A 20,252-nucleotide genomic window follows, 5' to 3' on the forward strand; every position below is an offset into this window, starting at 1 on the left:
CCATATTAAAATGAGTTTTTGTCTAACCAACACCTGAAATTGATAAATCAGAAACGGCTTCTATTCCCTGCAGCTGAACAACAGAAAACTGACAATGATTACCTCAGGTACACCTCATGTGCTTTGTTCACATTATTATCATTATTGCTAATAATGTGAGTTTGCTATTTTACATCACATTTATTGCCATACTACTGAAAGCAGCAGCAGATAGTTCACCTCAGATCTTGAAAATAAACTAAACCGTTTAAAATTGAACTTTAGAACTGTGACTCACCAACACACATCAGTGATTCGGCATCTACATTTACTTTTGTTAAAGAGGTTTAATATTTATTAATTAGACTATAAACCTTACCATTATGCTGGAGTGCAGTGAGTGCACTATTCTGTGCTTCTGAATGGCTGCATTTAAATTTCTGTCATGTTTTGTCTGGTGCAAACAGCATGTTGTTAGGGCAAAGGGTTACAATGTAACCTGCACACCTAATGTTTACACTTGTAATATTTATATTATTTGATCGTTAATAACCTCATGTAGAACTCTAAATCTGCATCTCGTTTCAGAGTCTGCTACTGTCACCGGAGATCATATTCCGGTTACGGATGCTTGCTTGGAAAGCCTTTCTGACTGACTGAATGAATGAAATATGCTGTCTTACACCAAGGCAACCCAGGGTGCTAAAATATAATTTGCTAAACTGGCATTAGGCGGGTTAAAAGAACCAAAACAAAGACAGACGTTCCGGCACATAATGCACATTTTTAAAGCAGAATATCTAACTTCAGCATTGTTTTTCAGATAAACAAGCACTGTATGTTCACTTAGCATGTTACTTAAATATCTGCAAACATATTATGTTTTTTTTATGCTTCAGAAGAGTAAAAAACTTACATACAGCACCTTTAAAGGAGTACTTAAAAATTTTTACTAGAGGAATAAACAAAAACGAAGTTATAATTTGTGTACTTCTTCAACAACTGTATATATAGCGATGCTCAGAACAAGATAGAATCTGTGGTATTTGTAAATTTTCTGCACTGATTCGACCGCCCCCACCCCAAAGTGTTGCAGCATGAGTGCAGAATGAATTTAGATGTGATGAAATATGTAAAAATTTATCATTAACTTTAAGTATAATCAACAGGGCAAACGTGTAATAAAAACAGTAAAAATAGGTTGGAAATGTAATTCAGTGACTATTTTCTGCAGAATTCTATGGCAGCAGGAGTGGTGATTGTGATGATCCACATTCTGTGGCGTTATCATTGAGCAAATAACAACCAACAGGGCTGGTATGTAGTCAAAAAACAGAAAAATGTCACAAAAGGGGGGGTGGGAGTGTGTGAATTTTAATTTAAATGTCAATAAGTAATTTAAAAAAAGTAATGTACCAGATTTGAGTGAGCATGAAAACATTACAACACATTAAAAATACAAGATTTTGCAATAGTTTAAGTCGAACTTGAGCCATTGACCAACTGAAAGCGGTTTGGTTCAAATGTGCCTGCTGTGTAATAATTTGTGCTCCAAACATTGCAAAGTTTTGTCAAAATATGACTTCAGGGCACAGGTGTCAAACTCAGTTCCTTGAGGGCCGCAGCTCTGCACAGATTAGTTAAATCCCCACACAAGCTCAAACTTACTGAGTCTTTCAAGTTTGTTTTAAACCTCTAGGTAAGTGTATTGAAGTAGGATTGGAGCTTAACTGTGCAGGGCTAGGTCCCTCCAGGAACTGAGTTTGATACCCCTGCTTCAGAGTTATATTTTGAAAATACAATAATACCCTGTTGAAAGCATTTATTAAAGGTGATGCATGTTTGCTTGACAGGTATTCACTATAATCTTGCTGCTGTAATTGTGTTTTGCTTGTTTTTACCATCTAAATACAGAGTCTAAATGAATTTTCGGTGGACATTGGTCATCATGCCACAGATTGTGTTGTAGAAATGAGAAAACTTTGGCCTGCACTACAGCTGTATGGTGTCACCCACCTGTTTGACGTTATAGCCAGCTTTGGCGCTGGTCTCTATGTACATCACCCCCAGTTCCCGAGCTTTTTTCTCTGCTGCCTCTACTGACACTTGCCTGCCATAGTCCATAGTGCAGGTGTGGACACAGTGCAAATTAGAATGAATATGAAAAACAAAAGGGAGTAATGGCAAATCAAAAATAAAAATCAACACAAGAGAAACTATGACTGAACAGAAACAAATTAATCAACATAACACTTAAAATAATGATAACGAGAAAACGGAATAAAACAACTTAAAAGTGAGATGTCTGGGAGACAAACAAAAAGCGTCATCAGTCTTCTCTGATTTGTTTACCTTTTATCACCCAGGTCTGTCTTGTTGCCAACCAACATGATAATAACATCGCTTCCTCTCTCTGTTCTGACATCATCTATCCACTTTGAGGTTTGCTGGAAAGAGTTAAGATCTGAAGAAACAAAAGGGGAAAACGTTATATGGACTCGCTAAAAGTCTTGTGATCTGCTCAAACTGATTTCATTGATTGAATAACTGAAAATCAAATTTCACAATCCAAATTCGGCAGTGATCAAATCACACCTGATTCACTTCAAAGCCAAGCACTCTTAGAGGAAAGTATACAAGCAGAACGTTAGTGTGAGGATTAAAAAAAACAGAGGACTGTTAAGTTAAAGAACAGGTCATATTGATGCTGATCAGCTCATGGTTAAAAGGAAGCTTCTTGAATCTACATTTGGTCTGAATTAACACTGTTCCCAAGCAACCTTACTAAGATGAACTGGCATGACCTAGAAGCAGCTGCAGATTGGTGCTAACTGTGCCCCTAAGGCATTGATCCCTGCTGACCCAATGAGTGAGGCTCGGACTCACTGGTGATGTCATAGACCACCACAGCAATAGTGGAGTCTCGGATGTAGCTGGGAATGAGGCTGCGGAAGCGCTCCTGCCCTGCAGTGTCCCACAGCTGGAGCCGAACCTGAGGGACCAGCAAACCGATGCGTGCAGAGAGGAGAGGAAAGAGAAAGGCAGAATAGAGAAAAGATATAAAGAGAGGATAGGGCAAGGGAGCAGGGTTAGAAGAAAAAGACAACAACAAGCAAACAAAACATGAAGGAAAAGGAGAAATGCACATACAGAATTGATCAATCTTTTGCTTTGAAGTTCTCAGTACTTATGGATTTTATAATTAGAATGATTTTATGAAGGCATTTCTCCATTCCTGCTCTTTGAATGACCCAGCTTTCTGCATGATGCTTTGCAAATGGCACTCTGTATGAACAAGTATCGCTGTTTTCAGTTTAGACCATTTCGTTTATTGTACTGAAATATGCGTAAAAGCCCAATTTGCTCTTATAAAAACACAAAGATGGGACACAAAATGTTAACATTTACTTATCATTATGTAGTTCCAATGCTTTGTGACTTTTCTTTTGTGGAACAAAGACTTGATTTGACTGAATTTGTCTTTGTAGGAAGGCTTAACCTTTAAAAGTATCTTGAAAGGAGTCCCAAATTTAAAATCGTAATACGCTAAATTTGTGCTCACAACTTGCTAGTTTTAATGATCAACCAACCAACCAATCAATTAAACCATTTTATTAGCTCTTTATGAGTTCTGACTTGCTAAAAAATGCCATCTTATGTACCTTCCAGGCAACTTTGGGTTTAAAATCCTCCAATACAGTGGTTCTCACACTGTGGTAGAATCGCTGAATAATAAAAGAACCCTTTGACATGAACGATAACACCGAGTGAGACTCGTGTAATCAGACAATATTGTCTGTTCCCTGAAGCATACGATTACAGTGGTGTGCCTAGAATGTTTACTTTAGTGCATCGCGTCATCAAATGTTGAAAATCAGTTCGCTTGCCACAGACCCAGAGGAAGAGGTGCAGTTGTGGAGCAGATGCATGCGCTGGAGAAGCCCTTCTGCAGAACAGTCCTGTTGTGTTGGCATTTTTGTTACTGCAAACTCATCAATTTCCCCATGCTACATCATTGGTAAAATAATTATGACAAATGTGTTAAAATGTGTGCTCGTAGTTGTTTAAAATAGTGTTTTCAATACAGTTATTTGTTTTGTAAAGCAACGTGGCTTTCGGTTTAGCTTGTAACCTCAGATTTAAGCTAATTCTTTTGGATGTAATTCAAATGGCACGAGGCACAGAACATAGACTCAAACTTTGCCATACTTGAAGCTTAGATGTAAATTAAGTCTGCTTGAAAAGTAGAAGCAACTGATTTATTTAATCTTTGCCATGATGACAGTAATTTTTAAAGACACTTCTATACAGCTTAAAGAGACATTTAAAGACTTGACTAGGTTAATTAAGCATGTTAGGGTAATTAAACAGGTTAATGGATAACAATGGTTTGTTCTGTAATGTGTGTGTGTGTGTGTGTGTGTGTGTGTGTGTGTGTGTGTGTGTGTGTGTGTGTGTGTGTGTGTGTGTTCGCGCGATATAGCCTACACTTATCAGGTCCAAGCATAATTTCCAGGTTTTGACGAATAAGCTACTATTTATAAGCTATTTATAATGTTTAAAGTGTCTGACAATAATACATATTCCTCATAATAATAGTAACTAATCTGCCTTGTTTTTGAACTGTGCAGTGCTGTAGCAGCTCAATTAGGCCTGCTAGGCTACTGTTTTTAATACCGGTTATAATGGTGGTACTTGGAGAGACTATTTTTTCCTGAGGTGGTACTTGTTAAAAAAAAATTTGAGAACCACTGCTCTAATACACAAGTGTTAAAGCCAGTTCCTGGAGATCAAACTAATTGAGTCCTTCAGGCTTGTTTGAAACCTACAGGTAATGCTGCAGTAACACTAGAGTTTGAGCATGCAAAATTCTGTAGTAAGGCGCTGTGAAAAGGGGATTGATTAAACAAGATGATTAGACATTTAAAGAGCAAGCGATTGCTCCATCACCAAGCTTGAACTTTCCAACGCACCAAACTGCAAAACTTGTAGCACGAACTTGCGTTTCCGGTCTGCCGCATTCACATGCGTATGAGTAGAAGTCTATGGGGTGAAAAGTGCAGTGTGACCGCAGATTAAGTGTGTTGGAGCAGGGTTGGAACTAAACTGTGCAGGGCTGCAGCCCTCCTGGAACTGGCTTTGACACCTGTGCTCTAATAGACATCCAAACCCTGACGTCTTGGCTAAAACAAGGCTAAACTTGGGCTGTCAGTGAAAATCTAGAAGACAACTAAGAACAAATAAGTCAACAAATAGACAGGAATGAACTGTCTAATCTGATGATTAGTCTGTTGTTGGACTATTGTTAGGTTAGACTTTCACTGACAGTCCAAATTTAGCGTCAATTTAGCCAAGAAGTCTATTTTTGGATGTCTATCAAATGTCTTTTAAACACAAAAATGCTTGCTGGGAATGAACATATCAATGAAACTGGCATTTTGCTCAGCACACAGAATATTTTTGGGGATGTTTGGTAAGTTCTGTTGCAAAATGTACATTATAACAGCTAATATTTTGTTGGACCAAAACAACCAAAACTAAATGTAAACACACCATAACACTTGTACAGTAAATTTCAATAATATTTATCTGACAAAACAAACACATATTTATCTTAAACAAAAGAAAGGTTTTGGGGAGCTTTAACACGAGTAAGCAAATGATGACTGAATTGAAATTGAGGGGACTGTCCTTTCACATTTTTTTTTCTCACACCGCTTAAACCAGCATACTTATAAAGCAACATGAGTGCCATTTACTCAAGCGGTACCCAACTTGACCCCACCATGTGGTGAAGCAGGAGCACTAGCTACCTACTTGCTATATCATAGACCACCACTGCGGCTGCGGAGTCTCGGATGTAACTGGGAATGAGGCTACGGAAGCGTTCCTGCCCAGCAGTGTCCCACAGCTGTAGCCGAATCTATGACCGTCCATGCAGCGCAACAGGCATGGGGACCCATTCAGCACCCAGCCATGGAAGAGAGTGGGGTGAGGTGGACAAAGACACAACCAAACTTAAAGAGGTGAAATCAAAATAAACCACAAACTAATGACACACGTGTGATGATGATGAGCTACAAGCATGCGCCAGGAATTACGCAAATGATGAATCTGTGACATAGACAGTGAAATCACCTGACAGACTTGAAATAAACAAATAATGACGTCTTACAGAGCTAACAGGTGGTATTAGAAAACACCATGGTGAATGATTTGAGGCAGTGTGTGTCAAAACCATCTATTACCCCAGTACTAACTCTCTCTGACAGTCGATGTTTAGACTAAAGCAGGCTTTATGCAAACACACCATTAATGGAATAAGACAAAAGGCTTGGACACACAGAGACTCGTTGGAAATTATTCTAGAAATGTTGATCTCGGTCCTACCGTGCGATCTTCCAGGTACATGGTTTTTGACAGAAAGTCTATACCAATAGTTGCCTATAAAGAGAAACAAATTGTTAACTTGGTGCACATTGTAAAGCAGGCAATCAAAGACATGTTTGTTTTGTTTTTAAAGTTTCTTTCTTCAGTGGAACACAAAAGGAGACACTTTGCAGAGATTTCTGTGCATCGATTTTAATCTTTAAATTAATTTGCTCTTATGCATCTTAAAATTACTTTCTGAAAGCTGAAATGTGAATTGTAAAGAAATGATGTTAATAAATGTTTGTCAATTGGCCAGTAAATTAAATAGATTAAGCTCTTTTAGAAGTTTCTATTCATCTATAAATCTTGAATAGAGCAAGTTTCTACTAGGGCTGAACAATATATTGTTTCAGCATCGATGTCGCAACGTGCGAGTCCTCAACAGTCACATCGCAGGAAACTTCAATATAGTTGGAATTATATTTGACTGGACATTACAGTTAACAACATATGAGTTATTTCAACTTTTAACCTTAGAACCTTAACCTGTGACTGTGTATGCAAATTAAATGTCTGTAGCTGAAAGATTAATTGTACATCATATAATTATTTACTCAATGAAAACGATAGTTATTATTATTATTATTATTATTATTATTTAATTAGTGTTGCTGAATACTGTTTGAGTGTCCAACAGCCATAAATCACTGTTAATTTGTATCTGTTGTATTTAACTTTGCTTGTCATTTTTCACAATATTCAATGCAGATATGCTTCCCTAAAGAGCAGATATCATCTAGATCGGTCTAAAATTATTAACTCTTTACAAGCTACTTAACTCATCTGCTGAGAGTGCAGCCATAGTTTCAACTTTAAGTAAAATCAACAAATTAGAATGATTACTGAAGGATCATGAGATAGTGAAGACTAAAGTAATGATTTGCTTTGGTGTCACAGAAGAAAATAATGTGTTTTTACATATTTACATAGAAAGCAGTTATTTTAAAATCTTAATATTTCACATTGTTCCAGTTTTTTTTTTTTTTTTTTTTTTTTACATATCTCGAACAGTAGTGTGTTCATCTAAAAAAAAAAAAGAGATGCCCAAACTTAGGCCTGCAGGGCAAAACTGGCCCATGGTAAGCTCTCTGAGAAGAGAGGGAGAATGATGGGGATGCTTTAGAGATGGTCAATTCTAATTTAATAATGTAATGTACTTGTTTGTTTTATTAATAAGCTACAAAAAGCTAACTGTAATTAAATGTTTTAATTCAAATGTTATCAATTAATCAGATTTAGTTTAAAATGTACATACTGTCACCCAACGAATAGAGGAAAATGCAAACCTTTAGAGAGCAAATTAAGACAAAGACAGATTCTGCTTGACTCGTGTATTCAGCATTAAACTTCACTGTGTTATAAATGTAATTGTTTATTTTTTTTATTGCAATAAGTCATCATTAAAGAAAGTTATACTGCATTTGTTAATATAATTCAAAGTAATATTTTCTATTCATTTTAAATAAATAAATTAAGAAATTACCCATGGCAACTTATATGTAAAGCAGTATGATAAAACTTCGGCCCGTGACTCATAATGATATTTGGTTTTTGGCTCTTCATACAAAACAATTGTGCATCCCTAACCTAGAAGAATGGCTACAAAATTGACGATCATGTTTTATGTGTATTTTCAGAGATTTTCATGTCATAAAAATTTAGTGACAATATAACCTTGCAAAAAGCTAAACATCCACACTGTCAAGATGATAAATTATTTAGGTGTATTCTTGTTGAAAAAACATGACAAATATTTCATTTTCAAATTATACTGTTGGGGTGTCAAATTAATATAAACTTTGTCTTGTTATCTTTTGCTTATTATATAGCTTATTTTATATTTTGTTCCATGTAATATAGCGATGTGACTCTTGTACAAATTGTCTGCTTTTGTGTTCCATTGCAGAAACAAATGTTTGGATCAACAAGACAATGAGTACAATTTTGATAATGAATGACCTATTCAATTAATGACTGGGGATGCTCCGATTGATCGGCAGGAGATCTGGCCGATCTCGTGAACCGAGAGCAGGTATTTCAAATTGGAAAAAATACCTTGTAAATCATAGAGATGAGAGTGAAGTAGCAAGAGAACAGATTGTGAAAGGCACAGTGATGTTCTAAGTTTTAAATTTGTTAGGCTTGATGAATAGAACAGTAAAGATTTCTCCAGTCAGTGTACATCTCTGTCTCTCTCATCGACCGATTGAGCTGCTGTGAGGCTGTCCAGAGAATAGGAGCTGCAGTCACAGACGTGCTAGTTGGAGAGCAAAATTTTAGAATGTCCTTGCATGTATTTAGGCTTTTTTACATGTATAAAAACTGAAAGTTCTGTGTTTTTGACTATTTTATCTAGTATTTTCTATAAAGCTGCTTCTGACCATGACATGTCGTCACTAATAAGAGAAACGTTCAGGGGCTTTTATGGAAAATCCTTCATTCATTATCTTAGGTAAAGAGATCTTTACTGAAAGTCCATACTTAGAAGAAAAAATGTGCTTAATGGATTATAAAGCTTGAAGCATCAGAATCGGTACTCTGTATTTATCAATCACCATAACAAGGAATCGGTACTCTGCATCTGCTGCAAAAATCCTGATCGGAGCATCCCTATTAACGACCAACATTGGGGAAAAAAAGCCTTCACAATCCAGTTTAGCCAAAGTCAACAATACCATGAGCCAGGCCCGTAGCCGGGTGGTTAGAAAGACCCACCCCTCACTGACAAAGGTGCAGAATTTGTCCCATACATGAGCTCATTTGTCCTATTATGACTGTTACACAATCATAAGAAATTGAGAAAATAACACATCGAAAAAAAACTTTAAGACCAAGCAGAATCCTGTGTTGTCTATTGCTTCGACGTGAAAGAGGCAAGCTGAACGTGCTGGTCAATTTGTGTTTGCCTAATAATTCACAATAGGCTAGTTTTTAATTTAACAGATTACTTTTTTCTAATGATATGTGATGTAATAAATTTGTATTTAAAAATAAGTATTGTTCTCATGTTTCTTTACACTAAATCAGGGGTCGGGAATCTTTTATCAGCAAAGAGCAATTTCTGATTTTTTTTATCAAATGCATTTATTAAAGAGCCATTGGGAGTGTGTATGTATATAACAAAACCTTTATTTATAAAGAAAACCTTTATTTATGCCCATCCATGCACAACTCAAAAATAAACAAATATGACGCATCACAATATATGAAGGAAGGACAATTTATAGATTTCTTCTTTTTGCCATCCCCACTCATGAATGTTGTTTGAACTTACGTGCGTGAGGTTATCATAGAAATGTGAGTTGCGTGCCCTTTATTGGTGCCACGATTAACAAAAGCGACACATTTGCCCATTAGTTAAAACGTCCTTTTTTGTAAACTAAGTTCTTATTCATTTTGCTCTAGAAAATACAATATAAAGGAAATTGTAATTGTATTTTCAATGGGAAACTGATTTCTAGTGACAGTTATAATTGTTTATACTTTAAAATATAATTGAAGAGAGAGACAGCTGTAGAGCCACATATTTTTCATCAAAGGGCCACATGTGGATCCCGAGCCATAGGCTCCCTACCCCTGCTCTAAATCATAGGTCTCAAACTCAAATCCTGGAGGGCCGCAGCTCTGCACAGAACTCCTCCAATCCTAATCAAACAGTTTATCCAACTAATTAAGGTGTTCAAGATTACTCTTGGACAACTTTATTAGTTGGATCAGCTGTATTTGAATAGGGTTGGAGCAAAACTGAGCAGAGCTGCGGCCCTCCAGAAACTGAGTTTGACACCTAAGCTCAAAATCTTTAGGAAATATTTTAGTACATCAAGAAGAGTAATTATGATGACCATCCAACAAGCTAATCCAGCAAATAATAGTGCTAAAAATGCTTTAAAATGCAGCATTTAAATCTTACAATTAAACAGATAATGAGTCGAATAACTGCAAAATGTTCACTTTTAAGAAAAAAGCATGTGAGCAGATAACATGGTAAGCATCTTTTACATAAGACAGATAAAATAATAATAAATATAAAATGGGATGTGATAGTTACCTGATAAGTATTATCAAAGCTGTCATACATAAACCTGGTGATAAGTGAAGTTTTGCCCACTGCGGAAGAAAAGACAAGACAAAACATTAGAACCAAGGGCCTTACAGGAGATGCGTCTCAAAATCTTGCGAGTTGCCTTCAAAGACAGCATGGTTTCACGTCAAACTTATGAAGCTGTGGGAAAGGGAAGGGATGAATGGGTCTGCAGGATGAGTCTGAACTCTGTTCGCCGTGTTGGCAACATGGGTGTCGCCGTCCTGCTTTCACAGCAACATAACCACATCCAAGACATGCAAAAACTCTCGTTAAGACAGCTCACTAGTGATATTTCAGACATCAAATCCAGCCATTATAAACGTATGCGTGGATGTGACGCTGATGATGTGGCAGTTAAACATCCCTGATGTGGTTTATGATCTCATGATCTTGATTGTCACAACCGGCTAGCTAGAAGCATGCTAACCGCTAACAGCTAGCAACCATCTTCACACAAGACAGCGCTGTCCTTTTATAAATAATTTATTACGTTTATTTACAGTTCTAATACAGTGTAATTGGCATTTTCGGTGTTAGATTGTTATGATAAATGTGATCATACACATAATGCCTTTAAGCTGAGAGATCGCTATTGTGTAGTTACAGACAACACAAACATGCTAAGGACTGGTTGTATCCCCTCGATGTCTACAAACAAAATACAAAAACACAGAGAGAAAAGATGTAAAATGAACATACAAGTTATTAAATAAGTCATGAAAGAGCTGATAAAGGCAGCTTGTGTCGGTCGAATAACGTTAAGTTACAGCACGGATCCTGCAAAGCTGTTCAACACCACATGAAGTCTGCTCGTGACAATAGTTTTCGGTAACCTTTTACTGAATTTCAAGTGTTTTTCCTCATAAATATAATATCTGTCAGATCATTGTTTACGTGTTTATTAGGTAACATCTCTCCTCCAAGTGCATCCTCTCACCTGGCCTGTCCATTTATCTGTCCACGTCTAATACACATACATATCTTAACACTTACCGCTTTGCTCGCCCAGGAAAACCAGCTTAAATTTCCGCAGAGGGTTGCCGAACTCTCCGCCACCGGTCGTAGTGGACATGTTTATCGAATATACTGAACAACAGCTTTCTAAATGTTATTGTCGTGCGTGGACGAAGGACACACCGTACAGTCCAGTGACGGAGCGCCGATAGCGGATGATTCCTGCGTGACAGCGCCTCTCCGCGGCCACTGGCGGAAACGCAGAACGCGCTGTTGGGTTGTTTCAGAGCCTGACAATAAAAATATCGCTAGAATTCTGCTTCATATGCTGTTTTGGTTCAAATCATGCCACCATGAGGGGCGAAAATGCAGTCTTGGTAGGCAGCTGACTAGGTTTTTGAAACACAATTCACTTCTACTGTCACGCCTAACCCCTAGCATTTAAAACCTTTATGTTAATTTGATCTTGCTAGTAGAATAAATAAATGTTTTCATGTATTTTATCTTCTTAACTCTTTCATAGAGCGTTTTTATAATATTATTTTGAGCTTAACTTATTATATACATATGTAACTAAATAGTTACAGTAAAGTAGTAAACAACTAAACAATAAACCTAAACAATGATATGTATATATCAGGGTCATTTGAAGGGTAAATTATGAAAAAGCAAATAGGAATTGATTTATTGTCATTTTATTGAAAATGTACACCATGGAATCTTACTACAGATAAATATTTCACAAATTTCTGGTATTACAAGGATGAGGGTAATTGACATTAATGGGGAAATGTAGAAGGTGACTAGAAAAATGTAGACCAGTTTTGACACTCAAAATGTTTTACACAGAAAACAGTCACTTGTCAATAATCATTGAAACATGTCTCAACACTGATACGCAAAATAGGTCCTGAAAAAAAGTATATATACTGCACATATGCATGCACATCTGTACCTCGTAACTGACTTGCATTAAATGACAAAAAAAAAAAAAAAAAACCTTGACGTATATCTAAATGCAATATTTGGCAAAATGGGAAATTCCATTTAGAAACTGAATGCACACTGTACCTAGAATAAATACATGTAATAAAATGATCCAAAGAAGAGTAAATATGTCAAAGTAAAGATTAACTCTCTATATAAACAAAACGAAATAAGAAATTAAATATAAATGTTCAGGCCATGCAGAAGAACAGAAGATAAAGAATATAAAAATGGCACTGAATGTGACCTACATGGTATTTCAATAGATGCTCTATTACTCTCAAAGATAATATAATTAAAATAAGTGTAACTATATTGCTGTGACTATTTAAGACTTGAAATGTGTGCTGTAAAATGTATAGGGCATTACAAAACATACGATACAAACCTCTCAGATTTTGCTTCTATTTAACTCATGCTCTCAGATAAAACAAACAAATTCCTTAAATATCTCTGACTTAAGATTTTGCTGCATTAGCAAGCAATAACGTTCAGGCCCATTGTCTTTGGATTTGCTCAATATTCACAGCCAGTGTGTCAAAAAGTCTTATTAAAGATAATCTTGCTGAACTTAGTTCACATCCTAAAATGTAGAGTTTGCAAATAAGTTAGTATGCATTCATTCTTCACAGTTAAAACTGTGTTAATCTTCACATGCAGGTTCATTCACAAACACATGAACTCGTAAAAGCAACTAAATGATTGGTTGATTGAGACTGCAAGGCAATATCACAGATGCAAAAAGCTAAACTTAAACACTTCTTTACTTCACAGCCTTTCTACCAGAGCTTTGGCTCTGTTGTCACCAGCAAATGATGCCTGTAAAAATACTAAAGAGGGACTGCTTAGCAAACCCCAATTAAAAAAACAGAGCTAATATTTGTTGAAAAATACCATGTTAAGCCCACATAAGGCCATGTTTAACAGGGCACACAGCATGAAATAAAAAAAATAAAATAAAACATTCAAACAAGGCTGACGGAGTGACAAAGACAGGAAGAAGAGCGGATGCTTAGTTCTTGTGGAAGCTGCGATCCCCTCTTCCAACAGGTGGCCAAGACAGAGTTAAAAGAAGCTAGAGAAAGAGAGGAGACACAAACGCAGATTAGAGTTTCAGGAGGGCATCGAACCAATCAGCGCCAGTGAGAAGACAAGTTCACATCAGTCAGTTGGAAATGGTCACTCCGATTTTTCATTCGCCAGCCAAAAGCATGAAGCATTGGGAATGTGGGGGCGTATAGGAACACGCCGTCCTTCTGCCCTGCTTCAACTGCATTGAGCTTCCTTTGCACAATTTGCTTTTTAACATGCATGGATTTGCTCGATGCAACATTCCATTTAGCTTGTCGGGTGTAACCTGATCTAAAACCTTTTAAATCAAATCGTTTAAATGCGACAGGGTTCACGAAGGTTTGTTCACACCAAGAATGATCACTATATATGAAAACCTACACTGATGCATGATAATATTCGGTTTATCTTAAGCACATTCTGCTTTGGTTGTCTGCCACTTTAAATGAGCTTTAGCAGGATGGATTCTGATTGGCTGTCGATATTTCCAAGCACACTGTTTTTCATTATGTGGTGCACTCTTCAAAATGAAGGTCATTAAAATGGGGTTTTGCCATAGAATAGTAGTTCCCAACCTGAAGGTCACGGCCCCCACTAGGGGTCAACAAAGATTGATGCATTTTGCAAATAATAAATAAAAATAAACATCATACATTCTAAAAACAATGTTCAAATATTCGGAAACTAAATCTTGCAAAAACCTCTTAATGTCATCTGAAATTTTCCTCTAAAATGAGCATTTTTATCAGGCTTCTGTGTTTATGTTCAGTAACATCACTTTTATGGCAAAGAATAAGCCCTTAACCTGATTTTTTAAGTAAAATATCTGAACACAAAGAAAGCTGATAAACATGTTCATTTTCAATGGAAATTTCAGACGGCGCTGAGAGTTTTTTTTGCATCTGAACTCTTTATTTGTAAGTGACCCAACATATTTTATTACACTGTAAAACTAAACAGTCAACTGTATCAAATGAAGTGTGCAGTTAACTCAAATTACTGAAAGTTAATTCTACTCATTTGAAAAGAGTTTTGAACTCAGTGTTGAAGGTAATGAGTTATTTAAATAATACATTGCTTCAACTTAAATGGAGTAAGCTCACAGAACTCAAAGATTAGTGTAACTCAAATGGTTTTTTGCAATCGGTTTCCTCAAACGGTTTGACTTGCCTTAACTTATTGGGTTTTACAGTACTCAGTTGGTATAGGTTCTCTTCATTTATTGGGTTTTACTGTGTTTAAATTGCTTCTTTTTCTCAATTAGTTTGAGTTTACAGTACTAGGATTAGTATTAGGATTCGTTTTTTAACTTAAATGGTTTGTTGCAATTGGTTTCAGAAAAAGTTTGAGTTACCTTAACTTTTTGAGTTTTACAGTGTACTTAAAAATCTAGCCAACATTAAGGTTATGTTTTTAATATTTATGCATCTTTTGCAATTGTTAAAAACCTAATATATATATGCTAGTATTATTTATTTATTTATTTTATTTTTTTTAAAAGGAGTGAGGTCATTAAGAACTTTAAATGTTAAAATATGGGTCTCCCGGGAAAAACTTGGCAGTGGTTACTTTGGGTTCCCCAAAGCACGTTTCAGTCAACAGTTCTTTAAAGAACCTTTTTTTTTTAATAAGATGAACATTAACCTTTTTGCCCACCATAAAGTTTCCATGGCTGATAAAGCATCTTCATAATCCACTAAACCCAATAAAGAACCTTTATTTTCAACTGTGTGTTGTAAAAATTTTAGAATGATATTTTTAATCTCTATTATAGTTTTTAGATTGTGCTTGATGTGAACAGGTTCATTTACATTTCTCTCCCCATATTTCTGAAAAGTTATTATTACTGACAAAGCACAACACAAAACAAACACAGCAAATAAGCCCAGTTTTAAAAGGATCGTCCACCCAAAAACGAAAACTGTCACTCTTCACATCTGTTTAAGCTGTGGAATATGATATTTTTAAGCCAAAAGGTAGATGGAAAAACATAGGAAAGTCCCACATTCTTCAAAACATCTTACTTCACATTTAGTGGACATTAAACTCACCCAGGTTTAGAACAATTTGAGTAAACAATGACAATTTTCATTTTTTAGTAAAACTAGCCCTTTAAGCAAAGTTTGCGGCAGCACAGTAAAATATAGCATTAGTAAAAGCTGCAGAAAAGGCCACAACTAAAACACAAAAGATGATCTATCAGGAGCTCAGAGGGCCAGGTCCACACTGCCCCCTTTAGCCTTGCGGAACCGGTTAACCAAAGAGTCTGGGCCTGGTCCCTTATCAAAACCATATTACTCAGTGCAGAGCCAGGGATTACTGCAAAGGAAAGTAAATACACACATGGCAGTGAGCAGGGAGACTGGAGGAAGCAAGAGAGTTAATAGACAAAAATCACATCCATACCACCTGTTGAAAGACCAGCATCCAGAATCCATCCAAAACAATGTCATCCAGCACAAGACCAGTGCAGTAGTTTTAATTGTAGATTAGAATATATCATTTGCAACTTGTTTAAATGACCGAAAATAAATGTAATTTTCTGCAGAAACCCAAAACTAGACTATCCTCACCTTCTGGTTATACATAAAAATTGCTCAGTGGAATTTGACTCATGGTGGTGTTCAAGCACCTATTTGATAGGCTACAAACCTTGTAATAATAATAAAATTAATAATAATAATAATAAGAGTAAATTTATATGTATGATCAAGTAATTACTATTGTACGATTAACATTAAAATACAGTACATTTCTTCAGGAGACAGTCCAGCTTCTCCTTAAAGGGGGGGAAAAAAGTCTTCACTCAAATGAATAATGTGATAATATAATCCAGTATTGTCTGATATTCATACACAATGATTTCCCACAGTTTAAAGTTGAAAGAATGCCCTTTATTATGAATACAAAAAAAATATTTCTTTCCAATTTATATTTAATGATTAGGTAATGATACTTTATTTAAATTTTGTGAAAAATAGTCATCAAAAATAAACTATAAAAAGGTGCTTATAGTTAGATGAAATGTGCCAATGTGAAGTTGTTCTACAATACAAGCAATAATATGTTTATGGGGAAAAAACATTGAGGTACAGCTGCAGATGACCAGACAGCATCTGTATAACATGCATAAGCTAAAATGAGACAAAACCACTATTTTTTTTTACTACTAACAGCATAAAAATATCCCAAATCTCACTACATGACTAAAGTGAAAGCAGCTCATTTAACCTACGGTTATTCTAGTGACAATTGATTACTAATAAAATTTGATTTGTCTCATTTTAACTTGTGTGCTCACTACAGCACATCCACAACAGTAGCCACTCAAGTTAAAGTTAAATCATACACTAGTCATGCAAATCAAAGCATCATGTATCATTACCGCAAGTAAAACAATGAAGAAACAATGGCATTTAAAAATATAAAAAAGGAGGAGTTAAACAATTTAAAGGAGGACTCCATTCACAGTTAATATCCCTCCTCAGCTGTGTTATGCATGAGACTGGGGGACAGGAGCAAGGGGAAAGGGAACGGGAACAGCAGGGCTCAGGAACACTGAGGAGGGAAGAGCTCATTCACAGCGGGCAGGGGGAGCATTTTCTACAGGAATCCTGAACTGGAAATGAGAGAGAAGGAAGGTTATTGTTCCCTACAGGTTGAAAATTGTTGTATTAACACATATGAACAAATAAAAGGAGGGGGGGATAATCAAAAGAGTTAGTCGTGCATCTGTTCAAACACTTGAAAGCAGGTTCAGGAGTGTATGTGGTAAGGCTTCGAATTGTTCTCTTTTTGTGCCAAATGAAAACGATTATATTGTATATTCTGCTGTGCTGTTTTTTAAAAATCCATTGGGATTCTAGTTATCCTTATAGCATTGTGGGCAATGAATCAAGTCAATCAGCTATGATTTCAATTGTACACTGCAAAATGTATTGGAGGTAAAGACAAAATGTGAAAAAAAACTTTATTTATTAAGTCCATATAAAACAATGTGTTTATTATTTATTATCGCACAGCTCTCCAGAGTCCCTTATTTTGATTGGGCAGCTGTTGCATTCAGAGATTAGAATGTGCCTGTGAACTGCAAGATGGACGTAACATGAAGGGGCGTAACATGTAGTCGAGGCTTAATTTGAAATTACAGAGACCCACCTGTCAAAACTATGTTGTCTGCAATATGGTGCTGTACCCATCAGTTAAAACAGTTATTAATATCTACACCTACCCCAATCCTAAACCCAACCATCACAGTTATTAACATACAGCCACAAGTTGCTAAGGTTTACATCCTTAAAGCGCTCGCCATTGTACTGTTATTTGCAATCACAGGAGGCGATTCAGAGTAGGCTAACGAAGAGGTCAGCGAATGGAGTTGCTAATTGAATGAATATAGAAATTTATCAAATGAATTGGTTGTGGATACATTTGGAGAAAACTCAAGAAAATATTTGCTGAAAATGTTCTCTGGCAAGTATTTATGCTATCTTGCCTACAACATCTCGTTGTGACATGGTACAATGGGATCTTGATAACTGCAAGTTACGCCTCTAACTTACTACAAGTTACGCCCCTCTCTTGCAGTCCGCAGACAGGTACACTTGCATTCAGAGGTGTTCTTCCCTAATAACAGCCTCGCCAGGGAGCCCTTTAAAGTTGCAATATATTTGGCCCCCATTGCAATCCACTATGTGGAAAAATCCTGGACTGTATTTAATTACTTTGTTTTTTTCTGACTAAATGATGTGAACATTTTCGATGATATGAAGGCAAGTAAAGTGCAAAGTTACAAGAAATTGTAATTCTAAAAAGCAAACTAATGGATTTTTGAACTTTTTTCTACATGGGCTACATGCCCATTATGACTTAATTTCAAATTACAAACACAAATATTGCTGTATTTTAAAAGGTTAGTCGAAGGCTAGAACATTAAATATTTAAGCTTTTTTTAAAATGTACAATTAAATTACATTTAATAACTGTAAATAGATGTCTTCAACAAAAGCATGTGAGCAATTCCATGCAAATGTCAACCTTGCCATAAAAAAGTTCACCAAAATAGCAAAACCGTTTCTACGTTTTTTTTGTACATGTAGGCTTGTATTTTAAGATACTTTACAAATACTCAAAAATGTCTCTGTCAATGTTCTCAAACAATTATATTTGATTCACCAAAGTCACACAAGTGGAAATTTCACATTTGTCACATCCATAATGAAGCCTTTTCCTCATAAATACAAAAAATGTAAAATATAAATGTAATAAATTATTTTTGTTCTTTAGAGAGCAAACTCTTATCCTTTAGATTAACATTGTTTCTTTGGGTTGTGCAGTTTAATTCACAATTTCTACAAAGTATGCTGTATACTGTAAACTCATTAACCTATTTGATCAAATCCCGAACACGTATATTTTCCTCGTTTAAAATGTAAAAACTGTTTACAAATTGATATTTTTCGGATCCCATAACTCTGTGGATAGTTGTTGTGGGAATATATAAACAGATGTTTCAATATAATGTTAACAAATACTTTCTCTGTGAATTTATGTTTTGAGTTTTTACTGCAAATGTCACATCCATTACGCTGGAATTTGTACCGCAGTAATTAACGTCTGAGTTCATAAGTCTGTGTTTAAAGGTTTATCAATAATTTAACATTAAAAATGTATATCCTTAGAGAGAAAACCATGAAGTTTTTATATCTGGAACTAAACGGCTGAGCCGGAAATCCAAGCTGCAACAATTGTGTTAACTATTACAAATTAGTCTGTGGCACAGTAAAGCTCACTCAACAACTGCATTATTTTATAGCCAAGTGATGGACCAGTGTGACCCAGCTGTGGGAGCAGACTTTATTAAAGGCTCTTTTGTGCGAGATGTGGATGAGCAATGGAGTGCAAACAACAGCAGATTGTTATGGATTCAGATGGCAGATGGCTGCACATCACACAGGGAGAGCTAGAAACTCTCGCCTGGCGCTGATGACATAATATCCCCTGCTGCCACCACAGAGACATTCTTCACACAGCTCGTGTTTAGGTGTTTAGGCATGAATAGTAACGCCGTAATAACTACTGCAGTGCTCTGCAATTACAGGATGGCTCTAGCTGACCATCATCGTTACATGTGTTTCCGTAATTTAGTTTCCCCCGTGCGAATGAGGGTTTAAGAGATACTTTGAAAGCCTTACCAGCATAAGGTGTCTCATGCAGGACTGGGAGCAGGTGAGGAGTTAACTGGAAAACAGCATGGATGAGACGTACATGACACGTGCACAAACTGGACAAAACACCTGACATGCAACAATCACACACTGAATTTTGTACATGCCCTGGCCTGCATGAGAACTGAGGAAAACCGTACTCTAGATATCTATGATGTGCAGAACTAAATACAAACATGGGACAGTGAAATTGTAAGACACCATTGAGTTTAATGCAATGGCCGTAAGGATCTAAATTTGGACTAAAGGGGCCTGTTCTGATACTTTTGACAATGCAAAAACAAAAAGTATCATCTAAAATGCAGGATGATCAATGATAAACGGTGTTTCCTCAGCATCTCATAGCTGTGAGAAATGTTTTTCTTCACCTGCTGCCTTGTGAAGACATACAAAAGGCTTAAGGAGCAAAATGGTTATAAAATTGGATAAGATTGGGATTAAAAACAACAAAAACATGAACCTTGTCAGTGCAAATATCTTCTTCCGACATAATTTTCAGGCGAATGCAGCAAATCAGC

General features: G+C 36.2%; 2 protein-coding genes across 21 annotated transcripts in view; both read right to left on the minus strand.

Annotated features, from left to right (window-relative positions):
* Positions 1-11,662, minus strand: part of rab41 (RAB41, member RAS oncogene family) — a 17,259-nt gene extending 5,597 nt beyond the window's left edge. For 2 of the 15 annotated variants that reach the window (XR_012389439.1, XR_012389440.1), the window contains exons 1-7: positions 11,489-11,662; positions 10,460-10,518; positions 6,370-6,423; positions 5,797-5,902; positions 2,866-2,971; positions 2,332-2,443; positions 1,996-2,089 (exon numbers count right to left, since the gene is read on the minus strand). Coding sequence is in view for 7 of the 15 variants with exons in the window: in XM_005173246.6 (XP_005173303.1) it covers positions 1,996-2,089; positions 2,332-2,443; positions 5,797-5,902; positions 6,370-6,423; positions 10,460-10,518; positions 11,489-11,567 (504 nt within the window). In the remaining 8 variants the exon portion in view is untranslated. 15 annotated transcript variants of the gene reach the window in all.
* Positions 11,663-12,128: 466 nt separating this feature from the next.
* Positions 12,129-20,252, minus strand: part of septin6 (septin 6) — a 30,223-nt gene continuing 22,099 nt past the window's right edge. The window contains 2 exon segments of one of the 6 annotated variants that reach the window (NM_212626.2): positions 13,316-13,511; positions 19,702-19,747. In NM_212626.2, coding sequence (NP_997791.2) covers positions 19,744-19,747 — 4 coding nt within the window. In that variant the 3' untranslated portion in view covers positions 13,316-13,511; positions 19,702-19,743. 6 annotated transcript variants of the gene reach the window in all.

The sequence above is a fragment of the Danio rerio genome, chromosome 14 (assembly GCF_049306965.1).
Source record: "Danio rerio strain Tuebingen ecotype United States chromosome 14, GRCz12tu, whole genome shotgun sequence".
Classification (NCBI taxonomy): domain Eukaryota; kingdom Metazoa; phylum Chordata; class Actinopteri; order Cypriniformes; family Danionidae; genus Danio; species Danio rerio.